Here is a 23,495-nt window from a genome sequence, read left to right as displayed (position 1 = left end):
AAACTTTTTTTATTAAAACATAAAGTTTATGTTAACAGTTTGGATTTTTTTAATGAGATAATTGTCTAGCTGATAATATTTTGTTGTTGCTAGTATTAAATAACAGATGCTGTGGCTTGATATATCCAAACATTTAAATATTTTATTGCAACTTATTAATTATGTAAGTTATTTTTATATAAATATTATATACTTATCTTTATTAATTTTTTTAAGAATAAGTCTGAAGTATGTGGTTCTTGATTTTTATGAACATAAATATACATTGACTTCTTTTTTTTTGTTGAAATCTGTTCAATTTTCATCAGTACTTTTTTTACTTTTTAAGTTTTTAAGTTTCTACTTTTTAACTTTTTGGCTTTTTTCAAACTGCACACAAATTAATAAATAATAAATTTGTAAATGCAAAATAATAACTAAATAATAATATATTATAAATATATAAATACATAGTTATGTATAATATAAATATGTATAATATTAAATAAACATGATAGTAAAATAAAAAAAGAAATACCAACTAGGTGAATAGGCGACAACCAACTAGGTGACTAGGTGACAACCAACAAGGTGACTAGGTGACTGAAAATAAGACATTGAACACAGACCGTTTGGTGCAACAATAACAAAAACAAAGGAGGAATAGTTTATCATGGCTAAACTATTATTATCAACAATAAACTTATCTTTTATGATTATATGTTCCTCTATGATAAACTCCTTTTCCACGATAATCTCCTCCATGATAAACTGTTCCTATTAATTTGTCAGAGGTTAATTTGTCATGCATAAAGGTTAATAATAACAATAAAATTTTTTCTTGTTTCTTTCATTATTTTATATTATTGGTGTTCTCTTATGGTTAGATTTTTATTGTTTTTTATTATTTGTTAATTTTTTTTTTATTGTTGTTGTTGTTATTATTATTATTATTGCTGTTGTTTTTATTAACATTGTTAACAAAAACAACATTGTTTATTGTTGTTGTTGTTATTATTATTATTATTGCTGTTGTTTTTATTAACATTGTTAACAAAAACAACATTGTTTATTGTTGTTGTTGTTATTATTATTATTATTGCTGTTGTTTTTATTAACATTGTTAACAAAAACAACATTGTATAGGAATGAAAAAATAAAAGATTATTTTAATACTTTTATTTTATGTATATTACTTTTTTTTTACATTATACTAAAACTTGTAAAAACGCAAACTCAGATGTAAAAGTTATAATCTATATAAAAATATTTAGTCATTTCTACCGTGGAATATATTTCATTTGTATCTTTTGAATATTAATCTCTGTAATATTTTGATAAAAATGTTTCCTCAAGTTCTAGTTACTTTTTTAATGATTTTATCGTCATTCATGTCCTGAACTCTTTATTATTATTATTTGTTTATGATGTGTGTGATGTATTGTTACCAGTGAGTATGGTTATAAACACACTATGACAGCTGTACATTCAACTTTATCACATTTCGATTTGAAGGCATAATATTTTTTAAATTCAACTTTATCATAACCATTAAAATAAAAAATAGTTTATTATTAAATCATATCACATGGGTGTCTTCTAGCTACAAGTGAGGCAGTGTGAAACAAATAAGGGTATTCAATGACAAGTTGATCTTTTTTCTTAATGAAAAAAAAAAATTTGAAATTTTATATCATGTCAATGTTAGGAAGTCTGAGCTTCCCTTATAAACTCCCTATTCATTTCACACCTGTCTTGACCTCTCAGACATTTGAATGATTCTATTGAATATTTTCTACATAATTATTAAATTATTTTTGATTTTTCTGATGCCATTTTTGTAGTATTCAGTATATATGTAAAACATTAAATGGCAGGAGATCTAAAAGAATATTTTATATATATAAAGGGAGACCGGGGAGACTTTGGACAGTTTTTACTTTAATTGGGCTTATTTAATAACTATTGCATTTTTCAAAGTAACATATTTTTTTGTCAAACTACAATGATTTATCTTTTGAGATTTTAACTTTCCTTATATTTCTTGATTCTCGATGTTTAAAAGCTATTTTAAAAATGCTAGTCAAGTGTCCAAAGTCACACCGCATGCATGGGGTGACTTTGGACATGTATAGGGAAGATTATGGACATCAAACAAATAAATGCGCAATTTCAACAATGATAGTTTATTTTTCATTTATAAATTATTGCAATTGGTATTTATCCAAATTGCACTTAAAATATATCATGTCCTTAAAACGAGACCTCTTGTCTTCTGTAAAAACTGGCAATGCACGCACTATATCCATAAAGGCGATGAATGCAAATTCTTCAATATTTCTTATAAATTTATTGGAAAGGATTTTTCTTTTGTAAAACTCTGAAAAATTTTATAAAACTTTTCCTTTTTTTTTTTTTTTTTTTTTTTTGTTATTTCACCTCCTTAAGGCCCAAAGGTAAAACTTTTGTAAAACTGAAGACTTTAGACAATGTCTGAAATGTCTGAAGTCTCCCCATAAGGGATATATTGAAAAAAATCAAGGGAATCATTACAAACTCATATATAGATTACAAATACTTACATTCCCAATGTCCACAGGTAACTGTTTGTTCTAAAAAAGTTGCATGAACTCTGGCAGAGTTCATAACTAGGATCTGAATGATTCACTTGGAATTGAAAATTTTACATCAATAAATATTACTGTCACCTAACTATTTTAAAGCTAAGAGCATGTCTACCAACATATCGACTATAGACAACATTGTCCTAATGTTAACAGGGTAGGAGATTTCAAAGTGTCCATTCTCTACCTGTGTCCGAAGTCTCCCCGATCTCCCTTATAAAAGATTATATATATATATATATATATATATATATATATATATATATATATATATATATATATATATATATATATATATATATATATACACTTTATATAAAGTATATATTAGAGCAGTTAAAAAAAAAATCTTTTTTAATAATTAAGTGGCTAGATGTTTAAATGTTGTTAATTGATGAAAAAAAAAATCTTTAAAATTTCAAAACATTATTTTTAATGATATTGAAACATTATTTTTAATACTAAGTATTGGAATATAATATTAACATATTATATTCCAATATTTAGTAACAACTTAATTAACTTAACAACTTAATTTCCAATTGGGTCCTAATATTTAAAAGTAAAAAGTTCTTTAAAGGTATGTCAACCTGGTACTCAAAAGATGCAAAATAATATAGAAATTTCAAAAATAATAATTGTTTTATAAATAATAAACTAAAAAAAATTTTTTTATTAAAAACTTGTAATGCACTTGTAAATGCATTTTTTTAATCTCTAATTAAAAAAACATAGTTTTATGCAAATAAATCTAAATAATAATTGTAGTATGAAATGGTTATTTTTTTTTTAATTTGTATTTAATTTCGTTACTTTTAAGATCCAACATGACATACTTTTGAAAAAAAAAAAAAAATTTTAATATTAGGGACTTGTTAAAAAGTAATGTTAATTGAGCTGTCCCTAAAACACATTATTTACGATTGCAATTTTGAACTGACGATGTTATTTTATATAAGTTAAGAAATGATCACATCAAAATCCTGATTACATCAAAAGGTAGCCCAATTAAAATTCAAAAATTTTTCATGAGGAAGTTTCCTGATGAGCCTAATAAGCATAATGGTAAAACAAATTGTTGAAGAAAATTAGATTTATTTTAGCACCTTATTTTCTCTCCGTTTATATATATAAAAAGATATATAGTTATATATCTTATTATATACAACTCTTGTTGCTATTTTTTATATAGTTGTAAGTTATAAAGTTAATGAAAAATGTAAAATATGTTTTTAATAACTTGTTTAATCTGATCAGGGTATAGTAAAGAATTTCACATGCTTAAAATAGATATGCAAATATTTTTAAAACTCAAAGATGGTGATGGCGGCGGTAAAGTAGAATGATAATTAGATTATACTTGTATAATCGTGCTATTTTTATTGTTTATGTTTTGGTAATAAACATAATAAATGTCGAAACAGTCTGCTTCTATAAATAAACCTGTATAAAGTTAAAATTATTGTAAATTATATTTTTATAAGTTTTGATTTTTATATTTCTTGGAGTTTTTGTAATTTCATACTCAAATATGAGTAAGTTTTCATTAAATGAAAATTAATACGCTTAAAACCTCTTGTTTTAATTATTTAAAGATTGGGCATTCTAGAAGTCTTACAAGGGTAATCTAAAGATTTTGTTACGCAATAAAACATAATTTGCATAAATTATTAGGAATTTATTTTTTTGTTTTTAGATGTTTTGTATGCAGCTGTGCACATAATTTAGGTTTAAAATAACAAATGCTTACAAAACTAATTACCAACAGCGATTGTTTACAAAAATAAAATTTAAATCTCAATGTATTGAGCTTGATTTTAAATTTAATATTAAATAAAAGTTTAAATTTAAAATGATAGTATTTTTTTGAAGTACTAGCCATCTTTATTTAGGGAAAGAGCTTGTGATGGAAGCTTGTGAGAGCAGGTGATGGCAGCTTGCGTTGACAATGTGCATTGTGGAAAAAATCATGCAAATTATCTAGAACGTTAACGCTTTTTTACATGTTTTAGGCGATAAATTATAGATCATAAATATATGCGCTGATTAAAAATGAGGCGAAATAACTGTCAAAGTTATTGATTCTCTCGTTATATAGAATCAGTTATATGAAAGTAAATGCGTTGTAAATATTATTTGTTGCGCAGCGATGTTTATATAACGCTCAAACGAGGCGTTATCTCGGTTTATCACAAGCTTTATAAATCTTTTGACGTCACAAGCTTTAAGGAATTTACAAATTGCCTAAGTGCGAAGCTTTCCATATGCAGAGCTTGCTTTAAAATTTTGTAAATAGTTTTTTTTAAATTATCAAAGTCACCGTCACGCAAAAACCTATTTCAGTGACAATTTGTTTTTTGTAAAAAATTTTAAATCTTTCTTGTAACGTTTAGTTTTAATTTAATTACTTATACCGGTGGAAAGATTGTAATAAGAAATTAATCTTTGCTCAATGAAATTGCTAATATAGTATTAGTTGAAGTTCTGATTATTAGAGAATACTCGTTAATTTTTTATTTATTTTGTATATTTGATATTTAATTATTGAAATGGAGTTGAACGTTTTGTGTGTGCGCATATATATATATATATATATATATATATATATATATATATATATATATGTATATGTATGTATATAAAAATTATAAGGAGTTGCTTTAATTAGATAAAAGTAAACTTTAAACTGAACTTTCTTAAACAGTTTTTGTTCTTCTGTTGCTTTCTTGATTTTATATGGTCTATTTTTTTGTATAATTTTTATTCATGGCTGTTCTTTTTTTTTTTAGGGATTTATATTAAACCACATGATCGAAAGTTTCATTTAACACTTGCATACAATTTTTCACAAGACCATTCAAGCAAACTGAAAAGTTTAGCAAAAAAAATTGATCTTCGGTCGTCTGCGAACTGGCATTTAAAAATATATTCAAGAGAGAGCAGGTTTAACGGAAAACAGGTGTGTTTTGTTTAATTCAAAACCGACTTGTTCTTATGGTAAAAAATGTTCGGTAAACAAATGCACATGTGCTTATATTACAGGTACACGTCGTTGTTGAAGACTACAAAGCGACTCATCCAAAGGAGCTAGATCTGTTGGTAAATAATCACGTGATCATGACCTCTGAAAATCACAAATATCAACCGTGTAGTAGTTGGAGAGAAGGTAAAAGTTACGAAACTGGAAAAACTGGATATTTTCCAGAAAGTTCTACTAAAAAGACTGCAGAATGGAAAATATGGTCGAAGAATTTGTAAGTCTGTAAAAGTTGTTAATACCCTTCTGACCCACAATTCATATGGCAGTAAATGTTTTACAGAACGATTATATGATTGTTTTTTACAATATTTTAGATCCATGACCGTCTTTAAAAACAGTACCCCGCAGAAAACTGAGGTACATCAGCCAATTAAAATGGCCAGTCGATCTCAGTCTTTTAATGCTAAAAAAAACAGAGCGAATCATTGTCAAGATAATCAAAATCCTACATGGAGTCCAATTGTTTTGGGTGCAACGTCTTCAAGTAAAGTAAATTTCTTAAATTCTCCATTTTTATCTCGAAAATTAACTTCACAAGAAAGAAGCTCTGAAAATCCTATTGAAAATTCTACTTTAAAAAAGACTATAAAAATGTACGACTCTAACGGGACTATTAAAACTGCGCCGGCGCCAGAAAAGGACACATTTAACAGTGAGCTGCGTCGAATCTTTGTAATGCGCCATGCTGAGCGTGTTGATTTGACATTTGGACATGACTGGTTTAATGTCTATATTGACGATAAAGGTTATCATCGGCGAAATTTAAATATGCCTCGTCGCATACCGACGCGTCGTGGCGGTCCAAAAGATTTTTTTATGGACGGTCCAATAACTGAAATCGGTATGTTTCAGGCAAAATTAATAGGGGAAGCAATGCGTGCTAAAGGTATCAGTTTTTCACACGTGTTTTCTTCTCCATCTCTTCGTTCAATACAGACAGCTGCGTCTGTATTAGATGGAATGGGAGATCAGCAATCCAAAATTAAAATAGAACCTGCTTTATTTGAATGGATGATGTGGTGTAAGAACAATTTGCCAAAATTTATGGCCAACAATGAATTAGCTGAGTTTGGTACGAAGGTAGATGAGAACTATCAACCTTTTTTTTCTTTATCCCAGTTTAATCTGCACGAAAAATGCGACGAATATTATTATCGCTCACACGCCTTTGTCGATCACGTAGTTAAAAATTTCTCTGGTAATATACTTATGTTAGGACATTCCGCGTCATTAGATGTTTGTACGAGGATTCTAACTGGAGGGAGCTTGAGAAAAACAGACGATTTAATTAGGGTTATTCAAAAAGTGCCGTTTTGTGGGCATGTTGTAATAGAACAAGTTTCAAATAAGCGCTGGTCGCTAGTACAGTCAAGTATTCCCTCATTAGCGCATAGTCAAAATCAATCTTTTGATTGGAGAGTCTTGCAAGATTAAAGGTATTTATTGGCATTGTGAATTAAAACTTGCGTTATGTCGTAACGTAAAAATATCAAATAATTTATAAATGCATGCGTTTATCATTTATTTTTATGATAAAGGCGTATACATATATATTATATATATATATATATATATATAATATATATATATATATATATATATATATATATATATATATAACAATTGCTTCTAATGTTGATTATAACTACTTTTAATTCGCCTTTTTGATGATTGACGTTGACGTTTTGAATGACGTCAATGGCTTTTTTTATTCTATTATGATATCTCCATAAACTAATTTGCAGAAGGAGGAGGAAGTTTATTTGTGTACACTTAAGAATAAAGTATCCGTCTAGGATGCTTTCACAAATTATTAAAATTGTTTTTATTGGACGCTGTCACAAAGATTTATTGTTTGTCTATTTTGTATATAATGATCCGTTTTTATATTTACATAAATATTTATTTGAATCGAATATTGTTATTATTTCGATTTTTACAAATTATTATGTTTGTTGTGAATTTTTTATGACTTATCAGTCCGTGTTACATTTATTCATTTGATTCCTTGCGTATTAAATTTCTCCAGGCGTTTTGTTTTAATATTCATGGATTTTTTTGTTAAAAAAAAAAAATTCGTACGCAAGTTTTAGCAATATGCAAGATATTTTAAAATTTTAATTGAGATCACTTAATTAAATCTGAAAAGAATTTAAACGATCTTTTTTTTTTTTTTTTTTTGTCTGTAGCAGCTATTAAATATGTTGAATACTTCCTTAAAAAATGCTTTCAACAAAAATTCTCATATTGGTCGGTCGGTTTTGGTAGAATTATTACAAAAATTGTGGAATATTTGGCTAATATAGGGTAGTTGTTTATCATTAATTTGGTTTACTGTTAAAAGTTTAATTTAAAGGTGATTTTGCAATACTAAGTTTTTTCTTTTGTAATGATGCTTCCGGCAATATTAACATATAATGACGATATTTCCGACCATTTTTGATATCTATTAACAATTTATTTGCTTATAACAAAGCGACGTTTAATAATAAACAATTAACAAAATGTTTTATTTAGGATATTCTTAGTGAAAACTTAGAATTAGATACACTTCTCCCTTAGCTTCCTTAGGTAACGAAGAAGGTTCATTCCTTTGGTATTTTCTCATCTCCTATATTTTCCCTTAACACCCTCATTCTCCCTAACTTGTGTTAACTTTAAAACTCTGAGAGATTTTTTAATCAATTTCAAAATCTGTCTATGAATTTTGATCTAATTTAAAATAGTGCAATCTTAATAAGTTCGTATTTTTTTTTTATTAGTAGCTAACACTTATCAGCGAAATTACGATTATCGATCTGCACCGATAATCGTAATTTTTTGCGATACGTCCTCTTTTGAGATAAAAACATATATATTGATTATTATTGTTATTAATTATATATTGATTAATACTTATGGTAATAAAGTCCCTATAGACATAAAACACTTTTAAATTCTATCAAATTAAAGTTTACGCGATTTACTTTAATTACCAAGTGGATTATTTTTTCGGGTTTTTAGGTTTACTTGGTTTCGTCGTTTTCCGTAATATAAAACTCGGTATGTAATAGAAAAATATTTTATTCTTCATATTCTGGAGTACAAACACTCAATGTTCAATAAACTCTGGGACACTGATATTATATAAACAAGTACGCATAGGTTTAAATTCTATTGATCTCGCGTTATAGTTGTTAATAATAAAGATAAGCTCATCTAAGTTCATTAATATCTATTAAATTATAATCAAGGTTAATTTTTAAGCTTAAGTATAATCGTTCACTTGTCTTATTGCATATTCCAAAATGTTACTTAAAAAGTAACAAAGAAATATTTAAAAAAATTTTTTATCTGTGTAAGAAGCTAATACCTAAAAACTTTAAATTTAAAAAAATGGATGACCTAAGTTCTCTTAAAAGGACTGATTTGCAATTATAACTCAGTTTTCAGAAAACATCACATGTGACAGCAGTTCAACAGTAAGAGGTAAAAGTTAGAGTGCTTGTTTTAGAAGCATGAAATCCAGGGTTTGAAGCGAGCTCTGGACATACTTTGGGCCACTGGTAAAAAAGGATGCACGAACTTTCTAGTTAAATGCTCTTCCGTGCAACTCTGTGTCAAGACCGATAGATCTTGTTGGGCCACCTAAAAATAAAAAAGTTAATGAAAGTAATAGAATGAGAATATACAGAGTATTTTTAGAGCATTTACTTGACTCGTGGTTGACCACTAACTATTTTATATTTATATGAAACTGAAATTAAGAAGTTATTCATTTAAAAATGACTTTATTATTGTAAACTGTACAAATAAAATAAAGATCATATTATAATCGGGAAAAGAAATTTTGGAAAGTTTGAACACTTATTTTGCGGGCTGTCGTGACCAAAGCTTTGACAATGAGGTCAACATGTCAGACAAGAATTTTCTCCTGACATGTTGACCTCATAATTAATTTATTTAGATATGTTTGAGTCTTTCTAAATCAGAAGACGGTCTAACTATGTTAATTAGCTTTACACCATGAGTAAACATTCTACACTTGTCAATAATTGATATATTACTAGATATTTCAATAAATCCTAGTGATTTATTATTTTCTAAAGAAAAATGCGCTCCTTTAAATTCTTTATAGTTTAGTTCATTTTTGCATAATATAGCATCATAAAGTGGTTTTGATATATGATAAATGATTCTGATGTAAGAATTACTTTATTCACATGCTTTGAACTAACATTTGTGAAATACTTATTAAAGCCTTTTAAAGTTTGTTTTTAATTAAAGAAAAGTGGTTTAGAGTTTACATTTTATATTAGTGTTGTCGAGTTTAACTCTGTAAGGTAGTGAAGATGCGTTTGTTTCATCCCTTCCCATTATGTCATTAATAATTGAGTCGTGCTTTTTTTTATATTAAAAATCGGATTTTGAAAACTTACGTATTCTAGTTAACTATTTTTTGCAATTTTAATAAGATTTTGGTAAAAAATTTTATAGTCTTTTTAATTTTTAGTTGTTTTTACATTTTATGAATTTATGTTACAGTTTTAATTTCTTTTTTGACGTTTCGTCAGCTTGGAGTACAAGTGTCGTATCAAAAATTGATACGACACTTGTACTCCTGTACACTTGTAAAAAATGAAAATTATAATAATGAAAAAAATAATTTTTGAATAACGTTATATTGTAACGTTATAAAAAATTATTTTTTATATTTACATATCTTTAAATTTACATAAATTAGATAATTTCATATTTATATATAATTTTAATAAATTTTCGATACGATTTATATACATCTGCGACTCTTGTTTAAATTTACATATTAGTTCCTTTGTATTAATAGTTTTTAGGTTGTGTTCTTTTAAATTTTTAACTTTTGGACTCTCAGACGCAATTTTATATATTTTACCTTTATAAAAATTGGAAGGTGTTTATAAACATTTGTCTTAAAAACAACGGTTTCCAACGTTGCCTTTAGGTAGTTAATTCAAAAATTTTCAATCGCAATTACTACTATTTTTGTCACGGTTTATTAATAAAACATTGAATTTAAAAAGCATATCGAAAAAAGAATTTTCGTGGAAATGTTTTAAAATAAAAAAATTCGGTCATTTCATTAACATTAAATTAGTAAATTAATTGTTAAATAAAATATAGAAATCATTTGTTTACTGTCATCTGCTTAAATATCACTATAAAACTTTTGTTATACCGTTATAAGAATGTGCAGTGCTTGGTCACACATACAATAAAAGGTTGTATTTATTTGAAAAGATTCACCATTGTTTATCTAAGCTATTTTTACCAGTTTGTAGCATGTCATATGACGATTGTCTTAAAGTATTTGAGAAAAACTCATTATTGACCTAAAATAACTTGTTGGTGATAAAACAATGAGGAAATTCAATGCAACTTTTTGCATAAAATAGACAAAACAGAATTAATAATGAATAGCGAGACTTTATAACACAATTTCATTTTTTTTTTCCAAGGGGTTAAAAGGTTAACCTGAATAAATTTCCACTTTATACTATAACGTAAGCACAGCTACATTTTTTCGAAGTATAAGGGTGTCTGGCAAGGGGTTATAACTTTCAAGAAACTTTTAGAACTTTAAAAAACTTTCTCGAACAGTCCAAACAAGTATAAAAGTACAGGTGACCCGAACCAACATTTCAGGTGACCCGAACCAACATTTCAGTTTGTGTTATGGTAATTCAAGAGCAACTATTTTTTTTTTTTTTTTTTGCCATTTAAATTTACTAAAGTCGTAAACCATAATATAAATACAAATAGCAGGGGTAAGAAGAAGACATAATTTGTCTTATCACCAAGCCCTTATCAAAAGCATTCAAGCAAATACGCATAATCCTGAAGCTTTCCTTTTACACTAGCATATACCTTGAAGTATGCGTATAGTTCTTATAAACCATAATTTTTTATATATATATTATATATATATATATATATATATATATATATATATATATATATATATATATATATATATATATATATATATATATATATATATATATATATTTAATCTAATTGGAATCTAGGTGATCATTTTGAAGCGATTGGTATCACATGTAACACCGAGTGAATGGCGCCTATTTACAGATAGTTTATCCCGCATCCTCAAAAATATGTTGTTCAAACAACGGAAACAACTCGAAACTTCTATTTTTTTTTTACCATTCTAACAACTAAACCCGATGAATAAAATTTTTAAATAACGTGAGAACCACGAAAGAACTTTAAGAATAATAATAAAAAAATTTTTTAAGAATAATAAAAAATTTTTTAATAATAATAATAACAAAATTTTTTAAGAATAATAATAAAAAAAAAGAACTTTAAGAGAGTAATAAAAAATACTTTTTTTTTTTCTTAACGAAATTTGTAAACATCTATAAATTTTTAAGTTTCATCCAAAGTTTTTATTAATAACAAATAGAAACTTAAAAAAACAAGTTAAATCATATTTGAAAAATTAAAATTCAAAGATTAAATATTGTTCTATAAAAATTATAATAACAATAATAGCAATAATTATAATAATAATAATAATAATAAAACAGCAAATGTGTTTTATTAACAACTTTAAATTAAAGTTATCTTAAGAGTTATAACAAAATTTTTGAGATATTTTGACTATGAATATATATATATATATATATATATATATATATATATATATATATATATATATATATATATATATATATATATATATATATATATATATATAAATATATATATATATATATATATATATATATATATATATATATATATATATATATATATATATATATATGTGTGTGTGTATATATACACATATATATATACAGACAACGTTAAATTGTTTCTTCCTTTATAACTCAATAATAATCAATAATGTGCTGATTTTGTAGAGTTCATACCCAGCGGGACAAGCGCCCGTATGAGGTCTATACAACGTCTTATAGGCATCAAAGGTCCTTACAACATTCTTGAGACAAAACTGAATAGAAAAAAATAATAATAAAGTTCCTTAAAGAGTCACCCGCTTTATTTTTACAACAAGCACCGAAGTTGGATGTGGGACAACAACTAGTTAAATTTGGATTTTCAAATGTTTTTATTTGAGTTTTTAATAACTTTGGTAACTTAAATGTTTCAATTTCATTTTCTAACCGTTAATGGCTTCATTTTCTAACCGTTAATGGCTTCATTTTCTAACCGTTAATGGCTTCATTTTCTAACCGTTAAAATTGAAGGGATAAAAATAGTTAAGAAATAAAAATGTTTACTCAGGATTTTTATTAAGTTTTTCACAATTACTACCATTATCTTTTACTTGATTTTTTATCACTTTTTCTTTTGTTCAGTAATATTACGTAATATGCTAAAAAGATTAGCACATTAATCTAAATACATGGAGACATGTTTAAACATTCTTTTGGAAAAGGATTAAAATATTTTAAAAGAAAAAATTATAGCGAATTAAGTAAAGTGTTGACGACTTTAATTTTAAAAAATAATGTCCGAAAAAAAATTAAATTAAAACTTTGATAATTTTAATTTAACTGTACTTTTAACTTAAATGTAATTTGCATGATTAACGGTTAATGATTCGGCTTTCTTCAAATTTAATGTAATAATGTAATTTAACAAAATACTTTTATATATCAACAACTTTAGCATTTGTTAAATATAGTTTAAATTATCTAATTTAACCAAAATGCCCGCTTATCTGATGACTTCAATACGAAACTAACTTGATTTGTTTGTTCTGTAGTGTAGTCAAGGGCAAATCCATATGGGGGAACAATGAGGTTGATCGCGTCTTTCCTCCTCCTTAGAATTTTGGAAAGAATTTTTTTTTAAATTTGAATATTTAACCCTTTATTTCCAAGTGATGCCATATGACGCCATTGACTTAACATAGCAAAAATACGTAGTATGCTAACCATGTGGAGGAAATAACTGTGATCGTTTGCAAAGATTGTGTGAAAACACTACTTTTACTCATAAGCACAAAGGTTTCCCTCACATGGTCAGTATAATGCCTATTTTTACTATATGAAGTCAATGACGCCATATGACGTCACTGGGGAACAAAGGGTTAAAAAACCATGTTGTTTGAAGACGGAAATAAGTTAAGGAGATTGTTGAAAAGTGATAAGAAAATTAGCTTCAAAAGTTTTATGATTTAAACCTGAAAATCGCTTCCTCCTCTTCCCTATATTACTAGATCTGGAACTATCAAATCAAAAAAATTCCTTTTTCTTTTTAGATGGTCTGGATTCACCCCTGAGTGTAGTAATAAAACATCTGCTTATAGTATTACTATGCGAAGAAAACAAATATAGTTTCACATAACTAGAACTTTTGTTTGAAACCGTGCCGATATCTAAGTAATATGAAACAAATTTGGTTTTTTATGCTACAACGCCATTTAGTGAATATGTATTTTTATACATATGATATATGAATAAATAATTTCCAAAAAAGTTTTAAAAAAAAAAACACCTTTTTATACCTTTATATATATATTTGATTATATATTATATAACTTTACTTGTTCCTATTTAATTGGTGTTAAGTATTGCTGTTTTATTGTTTAAGATTTTAAATGAGTATATATATTTTTTTTGTTAAAATGCTTTAGAAATTAAGAGCAAATATAGGGTTATTATTAAATTAAGGTTTCAAATAAACGAGTGTTTGATGGTTTTGTTAGAGTTTAAAGGAACACTGTGTAGGTCTCAGCGGCTTCGACTTTAGAATTAAAGCCTTTGTTACAAAATATTCACATGATGAAATATTGATGCTCATATATATATGTATATATATATATATATATATATATATATATATATATATATATATATATATATATATATATATATATATATATATATATATATACATATAAATGTATATATATACAAATATATATATATATATTATAAATATATAATATATTATATATATAATATAGTATATATATATAATATATATATATATATTATATATATAAATAATATATAATATATTTGTATATATATATATATATATATATATATATATATATATATATATATATATAATATATATATATATATATATATATATATATATATATATATATATACAAAGTGTAAAAAATACAAAACTGGTGCAAGGTTGTTTTAAAAGCTTGTTTCATTTTTATACCAGTGTGTTGACTATAAAAAGTTAACCATATTTATTATAACAAAATAAAACATGCACTGGTGTTTTACAGAAATGGTTTAAGTGCAAGATGAAATAATGAATTCTGAATAGATTTTGTTTTCAACTTAAACTATGACAAGCTCCTATGAAAATATATTACTTGAGATCTATAGTTTCATTAATACACCATTATTGTTCGTTATTAAACTAATTAAGTCTCTAAACCTATAAACACTTAGTGATGATTTAAAAAACGATTGGTAGGATAAGTACAAAATTTATGTTAATAAATTTAAGCCGTGAACATTTCTAATTAATTGTGTTAATAATTATGTAATTATGTTAATAAACTTGTTAATAATGTGAATATTTCTAATTAATCTCTGTCAATATATGTATAAACTGATAAAGCAGAACTTAGAGATCGTCCATTAAATACGCAACGCTAAATTTAACTAATCGACAATTACTAAAAGACAAAACAAAAAATTTTGAATAAAAGTAGTAAAAACTATGATACTCGAAAAACTTAAAACAAAAGCTGAAATCTTTTTTTAATTTTGCTCAAAGCAAAACTAAACATTTTAAAGTCTAAAACATTTTAAAATGTTAATGTTAGTTTAAAACGCTAAAACAAATTTAGCGTTTTAAACTAACGTTTATAACGCTAAATTTGTACTTAATGTAGGGGTTATCATGCGCAACAGTAGGAACCACAAGATGCAATAAACAAAATTGTCATTTTAAAAATTAATTTCTGAAGAAACGCGAACATAAATGAAAACATCAACTAAACGCGCAGCATAAATTCAACAACAGCAAAAATTGTAAAAAAATTGTGAAAAAAACTTCATAACACAGTAATAAACAAAGATTTTTGGGTTTTCCGGTAAGAAAAAACAACCAGGTTTTTCCCTAACCTGTTTAAATACAAATTTATATTTAAATTCATATTTAAATATATATAAAAAACCATTGTTAAATGATTTTTTTTAACATTTGAGTAAAATTTACATTTTAACGCAAAAAATAATTTAAATGCTTTAGTTTACTTGCTGTTAAGCAAACAATATTATACACGGTTGAAATTTCATTACATATTTATTATGAGTTTTGATGAGTGAATTAACTTCATCTCAATTGCCGACAACACGGGTTTCGAATGGGGGGAGGGGGACACAATAGTCAATTTCTAAAAAAAATCCTTCATATCCTGAATTTTCTAAAAAAAAAACGGTCTTTTAGAAAAAAAGTGGAGGGAGGGAACACGTGCGCACCCACTCCCTCCTCGGCGTCGTCGGCCCTGATTAACAAAGAAAAATTAGCAAAATGCCTTTGAAAAAAGGCATTCTCAAAACAATAACTTTAAAATATTTATTTCCAGTGAAAGTTACCATGTCTAAATGCGCCAGCTACAATTATGTGAATGTCTGCTGTAAACCTAACATGAAGTAAAACCTCAACTTTTTTTTTTTGTTTTTTTTTTTGTTTTTAACTTAAATAAATTGTATCCAAGTCAGTCAAACGGGAACCCAGGTCCCCCTGAAACAACTTTAAAGTAATGTGACTTAAAAACAAAAAACTTAGCAGAGAGATTCGCGTCTGTCTGATCTTTTTTACGTTTATGTACTTTATTACTTTTATGAATGTGCATTTAGATTAAGCATTTAAACAAGATACGGTTTATGAACGTCTATAGAAGTGTGTAGGTACATTTTAACATAACTTAGTACACTAATAATTAAAGGGCTATTTTTATTTTGGTTTAATTAAAGATTCTGCGAAGGAAAACTTTTGATCTTATTTTTTTTGTCTATTAGTTAAGTTTAGCGTTGCGTAATTAAGGGACGATCCTTTTATACGACCACAAAACTCTTGGTTACGGCACCGGATTCAAATTTTAAAGACATGTGCACATATCTTCAATATATCAGGACCGACGACACAGTTTTCGAATTTTTTTTAACAAAAAAATAAAAAAATAAGGTTCTTTTAGAAAAAAAGGAGGGGGTAGGGGGCACGCGCTATCCCTGGCCCCTTGGTGTCGTCGACTCTGTGTATATATATATATATATATATATATATATATATATATATATATATATATATATATATATATATATATATATATATATATATATATATATATATATATATATATATATATATATATATATATATATATATATATATATATATATATATATATATATATATATATATATACATATATATACATAATTCAAGTGACATCTTTAATAGTATGTGTAATTTATTTTATTTATTTTTTATTTTTTATTTCGTCATTAAAAAAAATAAGCTTTTACAATGTTTTTACAACATAAAAACATAACATTAAAGTTTCGAACGGAGCCGGCAGAAGACATGGTCTTATCATCCAACCCCGTTAATATAACTAAAAAATTCAGCCGATAAAAATGAAAAAGGAAAGTAGAAACTAAAGAGAAAACTGATTTAACAATCAATTTACTATTTGCAGAAAAAAAAGAAGAAGAAAAAATTTTTTTAATTATTTTTTTAAAATTATTATTATTTTTTTTTAATTCTCTATTTTATTCTACTTTTATTTTTATTATACACGCACGCACACACACACACATATACATACATACATACATACATACATACATACATACATACATACATACATACATACATACATACATACATACATACATACATACATACATACATACATACATACATACATACATACATACATACATACATACATACATACATACATACATACATACATACATACATACATACATACATACATACATACATACATACATACATACATACATACATACATACATACATACATACATACATACATACATACATACATACATACATACATACATACATACATACATACATACATACATACATACATACATACATACATACATACATACATACATACATACATACATACATATATACATACATACATACAAATATATGTCCGCTCATATATAGGGGAGATGGGGGCGCATTGATCGCCGGGGCAGTATGATCTTTTGGGTTTTACTCGTTTATTTTTGCCTTACTAGAAGTGAGGTTGCAATTTAATTAACCATTATGCTTCCCTAATTGATTATTCGTAATATTTTTTCATAAGGTTATCAGCGTCAAAAAAAATAAAGAAAATATTGTTTTTCGTCATAAAAAGTGATTTTTTTAAATCGTACTATAATTCAAATATATTTTTATTTAGATGTCTGTATGGGTTAACAACAATTTTATTTTAAATTTGTAAGTGTTAGGTGTATAATATAATATATAATTTTTATTTGGCTGCAATTTATACAGTAGATATTGCTATCAATATGTTACCTATACCTATTGGGGTACATTGATCTTTGACTATGCGGGGCCCATTGATCGGAGGATCAAAGTGCCCCATAGAAGACGAAGTGCCCCATGTTTTTGTTTATAAGCAATACAGTTAAACGAATGGAGTTGTATTTATAATTAAAAAAAAAAACTATATATAAACAAACAATAGCTTTTAGCATTTCATTTTTTAAATCTACTTATGTTATAAGCTAGTAATAATAATACTATTATTTTATGATATCAAAAGAATAATATTTAACATAATAATTAAAAAATATTTAACATAATATTATTATGTTAAATATTAGCATTTATTAAAAACATATGTTTTTATTGATATATTTTTTTACAGATCTTAAAATGGTTAGAAATAGAATTAAAAAAACAAATAAAGTTGCTATACCAAGTGAAACAATGAAAGTAGCTGTTAATAAAGTTTTAGAAGGAACACAACTGAATGTTGTAGCACATCAGTTTAAGATAGATAGAATGACTTTAAAAAGATATTGTCGTAAAAAGAGGCTTAATCCAAATGAAGCTTTCAAGCCTAACTACAACAATAGACAAGTTTTTACAGCAGAAGATGAAAAAAGTTTATCAAGTTATTTACTAATTGCATCAAAAATGAACTATGGCCTTTCAACTAGGTTAACGCGATTATTGGCATATGAATTTGCTTTAAAAAACAATAAGATATGCCCATCATCATGGATCAAAAATAAAATTGCAGGCATTGATTGGTTGCAAGGTTTTATGAAAAGACAACCAGAGTTGTCTCTACGAACACCTGAAGCAACGAGCTTCGCTCGATCAACAGCTTTTAACAAACACACTGTAAGAGAGTTTTTTCAAAATCTTAAAACGGTAAGAAATCGATATAAATATAATCCTAACTGTATATATAATGTTGATGAAACTGGTTTAACAACCGTTCAAAAGCCGGTAAAGGTTTTAGCTGGTAGAGGAAGCAAACAAGTTGGAAGAATCACATCTGCAGAACGAGGAACATTGGTAACTGCATGTTGTGCCTCTAATGCTATTGGAAATTCCATTCCTCCATTATTTATTTTTCCTAGGGTAAAGTTTCATGATTACATGATTAAGGAAGGACCTCCTGGATGTGTGGGATTTGCAAATCCTTCTGGTTGGATGAACTCAGAAATTTTCATAGAATGGATTAAACATTTTGTTAAATATTCAAACTGTTTAAAACAGTTTGAATATTTAACAAAATGTCAAACAGGAATCTCCAGTTTTGTTACTTCTCGACAGTCATGAAAGTCATATTTCTGTTAAAGGCTTGGAGCTTGCAATTCAACATGGAATTACAATGATAAGTTTTCATCCCCATTGCAGCCATAAATTGCAGCCATTAGATAGAACTGTTTTCGGACCATTGAAAAGGTTTTACAATTCTGCATGTGATAATTGGATGGTTTCAAACCCAAGACCAATGACCATTTATGATATTGTTTCAATAGTTCGAGAACCGTATACAAAAGCTTTCTCACCATCTAATATACAGACAGGATTTAGAGTAGCTGGCATTGAGCCATTCAATTCTGAAATTTTCAAAGATGGCGAATATTTACCATCATCAGTTACAGATAGAGCTGCTCCAGATACAGTTACTATCACTCCTGTCAACAACATGGAATCTGAAATGATACCAGGACATGTTGATCACATAGAGTCTGAAATAACTATAGTAAATATTGAAACAAGTATTTTAAACAAAGTGTCAACAAGTGTTGCTTCTATAATCTCACCTGAGGTTTTAAAACCTTACCCAAAAGCATCTGCCAGAAAAAAAATGTTAAAAGTAGGCAGTTAAAAACAAGGATCTTGACTGATACTCCTGTCAGAAATGAAATTCGTTTGTCAAAAGAAAAGAAAATTTTGAAGCAAACCAAAAATCAACAAAAAGTCTCCACAAAAGATAAGAAAGAAACTAAGAATTACTTGCTTAGGAATAAAAAACAATGTAAACCAAAAGCTGCTTCAAAACTTGACTTTCACAAATGATGAAATATTCTTAATCAAAATATTGTACTTTTAACAAGTTTTGTAAACTTAAAAGTTGTATTCTTATTTCAGTCTTTATATTTCAGTTCTTATAAATTTCAAGTTGTTGTAAAGTTTTAAACGTATATAAAGCGGGTAGCTTATAGCTGCTGTGATTTATACATTTTTTAATTAAAAATTAGACTAGTGGGTTTAACTGCTATATTTAAAAAATAATTAAAAAATTTAGATGTATTATATGTTATACAATATTACCCTTTGACTAAATTATTTACAAGATTTAGTTATAGAAGTGTTAAACGTTTAGATAATATTACGCATATAAGATCAATGTGCCCCAAGTCGGAGATCATAGTACCCCATAGTTTGGGGTACATTGATCTTTTGAGAGGGTTGTTTAAAAGTTAAAATTATTCATGTTTATCATTTTTTTAAATCAAAATATTTATATATTCCAAAAGCCAGATAGTTCTACATGTGTTTCGTAGTTAATAAGTTTTTCAGGTTCTGCGCAATTTTCAAAACACTGCTACGGCGATCAATGCGCCCCCATCTCCCCTACATACAAAACCAAATAAATTCTGTTTTATATTTCATCTTCGAATGGCGTAAGATATAATAAATATTGCATTTACAAATTGCGTTATTATTATAATATAGAATAATATCAAACATGTTTTAAGTAATACACAATATAATTAACATGTTGCGTCAATTTATTAGATATTAAATAATTAACATTATCAAAATTTTTAATAAAAGGATAGTAATTGCTTTGTATCAAAATCAAATAAGTGTTGTTTTGTTGCACGTTTAAATTGTTGAAGTTGAAGTTAAAGTTTTTATTACTCGTTAAAACCAAGTTCCATAACCGCGGCCCTCGGCAAGATATCGAAAAATCAGCTTGTTTTAATGTTTTTGGTTTAAAAAAATTATTTATTGAGTATTTAGTTTCGTATTTGTGGTTTAAAGAAAAAAATAAAGTTTGGAAAATGCTTGGTAGCATACCATTTTTAAACTTAAACATAAAAATAAGTATATTAAGAATATTAATTTCATAGACATTAAGCACTCCAATTTCTCTTAGTAGTGGTCTGGCACTAGCGTATTTATTTGCATTTAATATTAAGCGACTTGATTGTTTTTGTATTTTGTAGATTGTATTTAACTTTGAAGGATAAGTACTTGCCCAGATAACGTTGCAGTAGCTGATGTGGCTATGAATAAATGCAAAATAAATATTTTTTAAACAATTTGCGTTCAGGAGATGTTTTGTTTTATACATAATACCAATAATTTTAGATATTTTATTTTAGAAGAGGTGTGACACCTTTCCATCAATGGTTTATTCGTTCATTTAGTCGGCAAATTTGACCATTTTTGACAATTCAGTCGGCAAATGCAGACCTTTCAGACAAGTTAGTCGGTAAATTTAGACAGTCAGTCGGCAAGTGTCGATAAGGCAGTCGGCAAATTTAAAAAAACGAGGACATTATTATTACTTTTTTTTCAGTCAGCAAAAGTTGTAATGGACCCCCTCCCCCACGTGACACCTACACGCACCGTCCCTATATATATATATATATATATATATATATATATATATATATATATATATATATATATATATATATATATATATATATATATATATATATATATATATATATATATATATATATATATCAAATACCTTTCCTTTTCACAGGCATGCCTAAAAAAATCATCAAATTTTGAATGGGACCCCTAAATTTAGTAAAATTAAAGCCACTAAATTTCCCCTCCTGTTTCCCCTCCTCCACTATCTGATAGACCCTGCGTTCATGATTTTATGTAATCAAATAGTCTAATCCATTTGATCACCATTAAGACTAAAATACCAACCAGAAGGAGTCATATAATACAAGAATTCTATAGAATTCGCATTTAATAAGTGCGATTTTCATATCTATGAATCTGCATAAATCTAATCTAGTATAAATGTGAATCTTTTGTAAGGGCGAAGTAGTTGCAAAATAATTTAAGTGTTAAATGCAAGCATAAGTGCAAACAAGCATAAGTGCGATTTGGTTTAAAGAGCTGTGCAAAAGCTGTGCACTTTTTTATTCTCTACTCTATATAAACACCATATAAAAATTTCAACTTGGGTTGTTTTCCTCCCTGCCCACAATATTGGCCGGTGTGAAACTTGTTTTTGCTGTTTTTTGGTAATTTTTTATGGTTTCCATAGCAACATGTTACCATTTTATTTTTTTGGGTACTTTTTTCTTATTTTATTTATATATGCTATTGATCTGACAAATTTTTTTTACTCAATTATTAACTAAATTATATAATTCGAATTTGAGTAAAGTTATTTTTTTCATGTTATTTTAAATTTTTTGTAAGATCTAGTACGTTTCTTCACCTACCGTGGTAAAGCACCACCTACCGTAATCGATTCTGCACCTACCGTGTATGAAAAAAAATCGTATATTTTAATTTTACTTTTATATATTTAAATCAAGAAACAAATACATAAATTTAATACGATTACAAAACAAAGAAGACATTGGTTATAAAATTATCCACCAAAGCTTTATTCTGAATTTAAACTTTTTTTCTTTTTAAATTTTTTTTTTAAATATTTTTGTTTTTTGTCTTTTATTTTTATTTTCTTTTGTAACAGCATGTTTTCTTTTAGATTTTTCTTGTTTTTCTTTTTCTTTCAATTCTTTTTTTTTCAGCAGCTTTATTTTTACGTTCAATTTTTTTGATATCTTCTTCTTCCTTTGCATTTTCTGTAGTTATTTGAATCTCTAACCATTTGGATAAAGTTACAACGCTCGGTAATCGTTCAACTTGTTTCAGCCTTTTTTTCGCGATTGGTTATTTTGGCCATAAAAGAAAGTCGTGTAATGGGTTTACATCTTTTATTATTTGTTTATTTGAATCTGGTGGATCTGCTGCTGATTTACTTTCACCAGATTCATCAATTATTACGTTTTTTCCAAATTCGCTAACATTACTAGATACGATTTCATTTTACGTACTGCTAATATCTAAATACGATTCTTTATCGATTTCATTGTTCAATACATTATTGTTGGCTTCTATTAAATTTATGGCTTGTTTGGAGCTATCGTTAAATTTAAGTTTTTTCCAAAAATTAAATAATTCTCTGAAGTCAGTTTTACCTCCCCATTCTTTATTTCCAGTTTTTTCAAACTGTAGCAATACTTCAGGTGCAATGTTGTTTCCAAATAAGTTTCCCACATTATTATGGCTTG

At 26.6% G+C, this 23,495-nt stretch overlaps 2 protein-coding genes across 2 annotated transcripts in view; both read left to right on the top strand.

The window, feature by feature from the left end:
- LOC100208431 (ecdysteroid-phosphate phosphatase) overlaps window positions 1–7,554 on the top strand; it is a 31,729-nt gene extending 24,175 nt beyond the window's left edge. The window contains exons 5-7 of the mRNA XM_065787869.1: window positions 5,393–5,562; window positions 5,646–5,857; window positions 5,958–7,554. Of these exons, the coding sequence (XP_065643941.1) occupies window positions 5,393–5,562; window positions 5,646–5,857; window positions 5,958–7,077 (1,502 nt within the window). The 3' untranslated portion in view covers window positions 7,078–7,554. The remainder of the gene's footprint in view (window positions 1–5,392; window positions 5,563–5,645; window positions 5,858–5,957) is intronic.
- Window positions 7,555–18,561: 11,007 nt separating this feature from the next.
- On the top strand, window positions 18,562–19,479 carry LOC136074321 (tigger transposable element-derived protein 4-like). Its single transcript, XM_065786626.1, has one exon. It carries the CDS (start codon window positions 18,562–18,564, stop codon window positions 19,477–19,479), a length of 918 nt encoding a protein of 305 aa, XP_065642698.1.
- The last annotated feature ends 4,016 nt before the right edge of the window (window positions 19,480–23,495 follow it).

This window comes from Hydra vulgaris, chromosome 01, assembly GCF_038396675.1.
Source record: "Hydra vulgaris chromosome 01, alternate assembly HydraT2T_AEP".
Taxonomy (NCBI): Eukaryota; Metazoa; Cnidaria; class Hydrozoa; order Anthoathecata; family Hydridae; genus Hydra; species Hydra vulgaris.
Note: the sequence above shows the minus strand (reverse complement) of the source record. Positions and strands in the feature narration are given on the sequence as shown.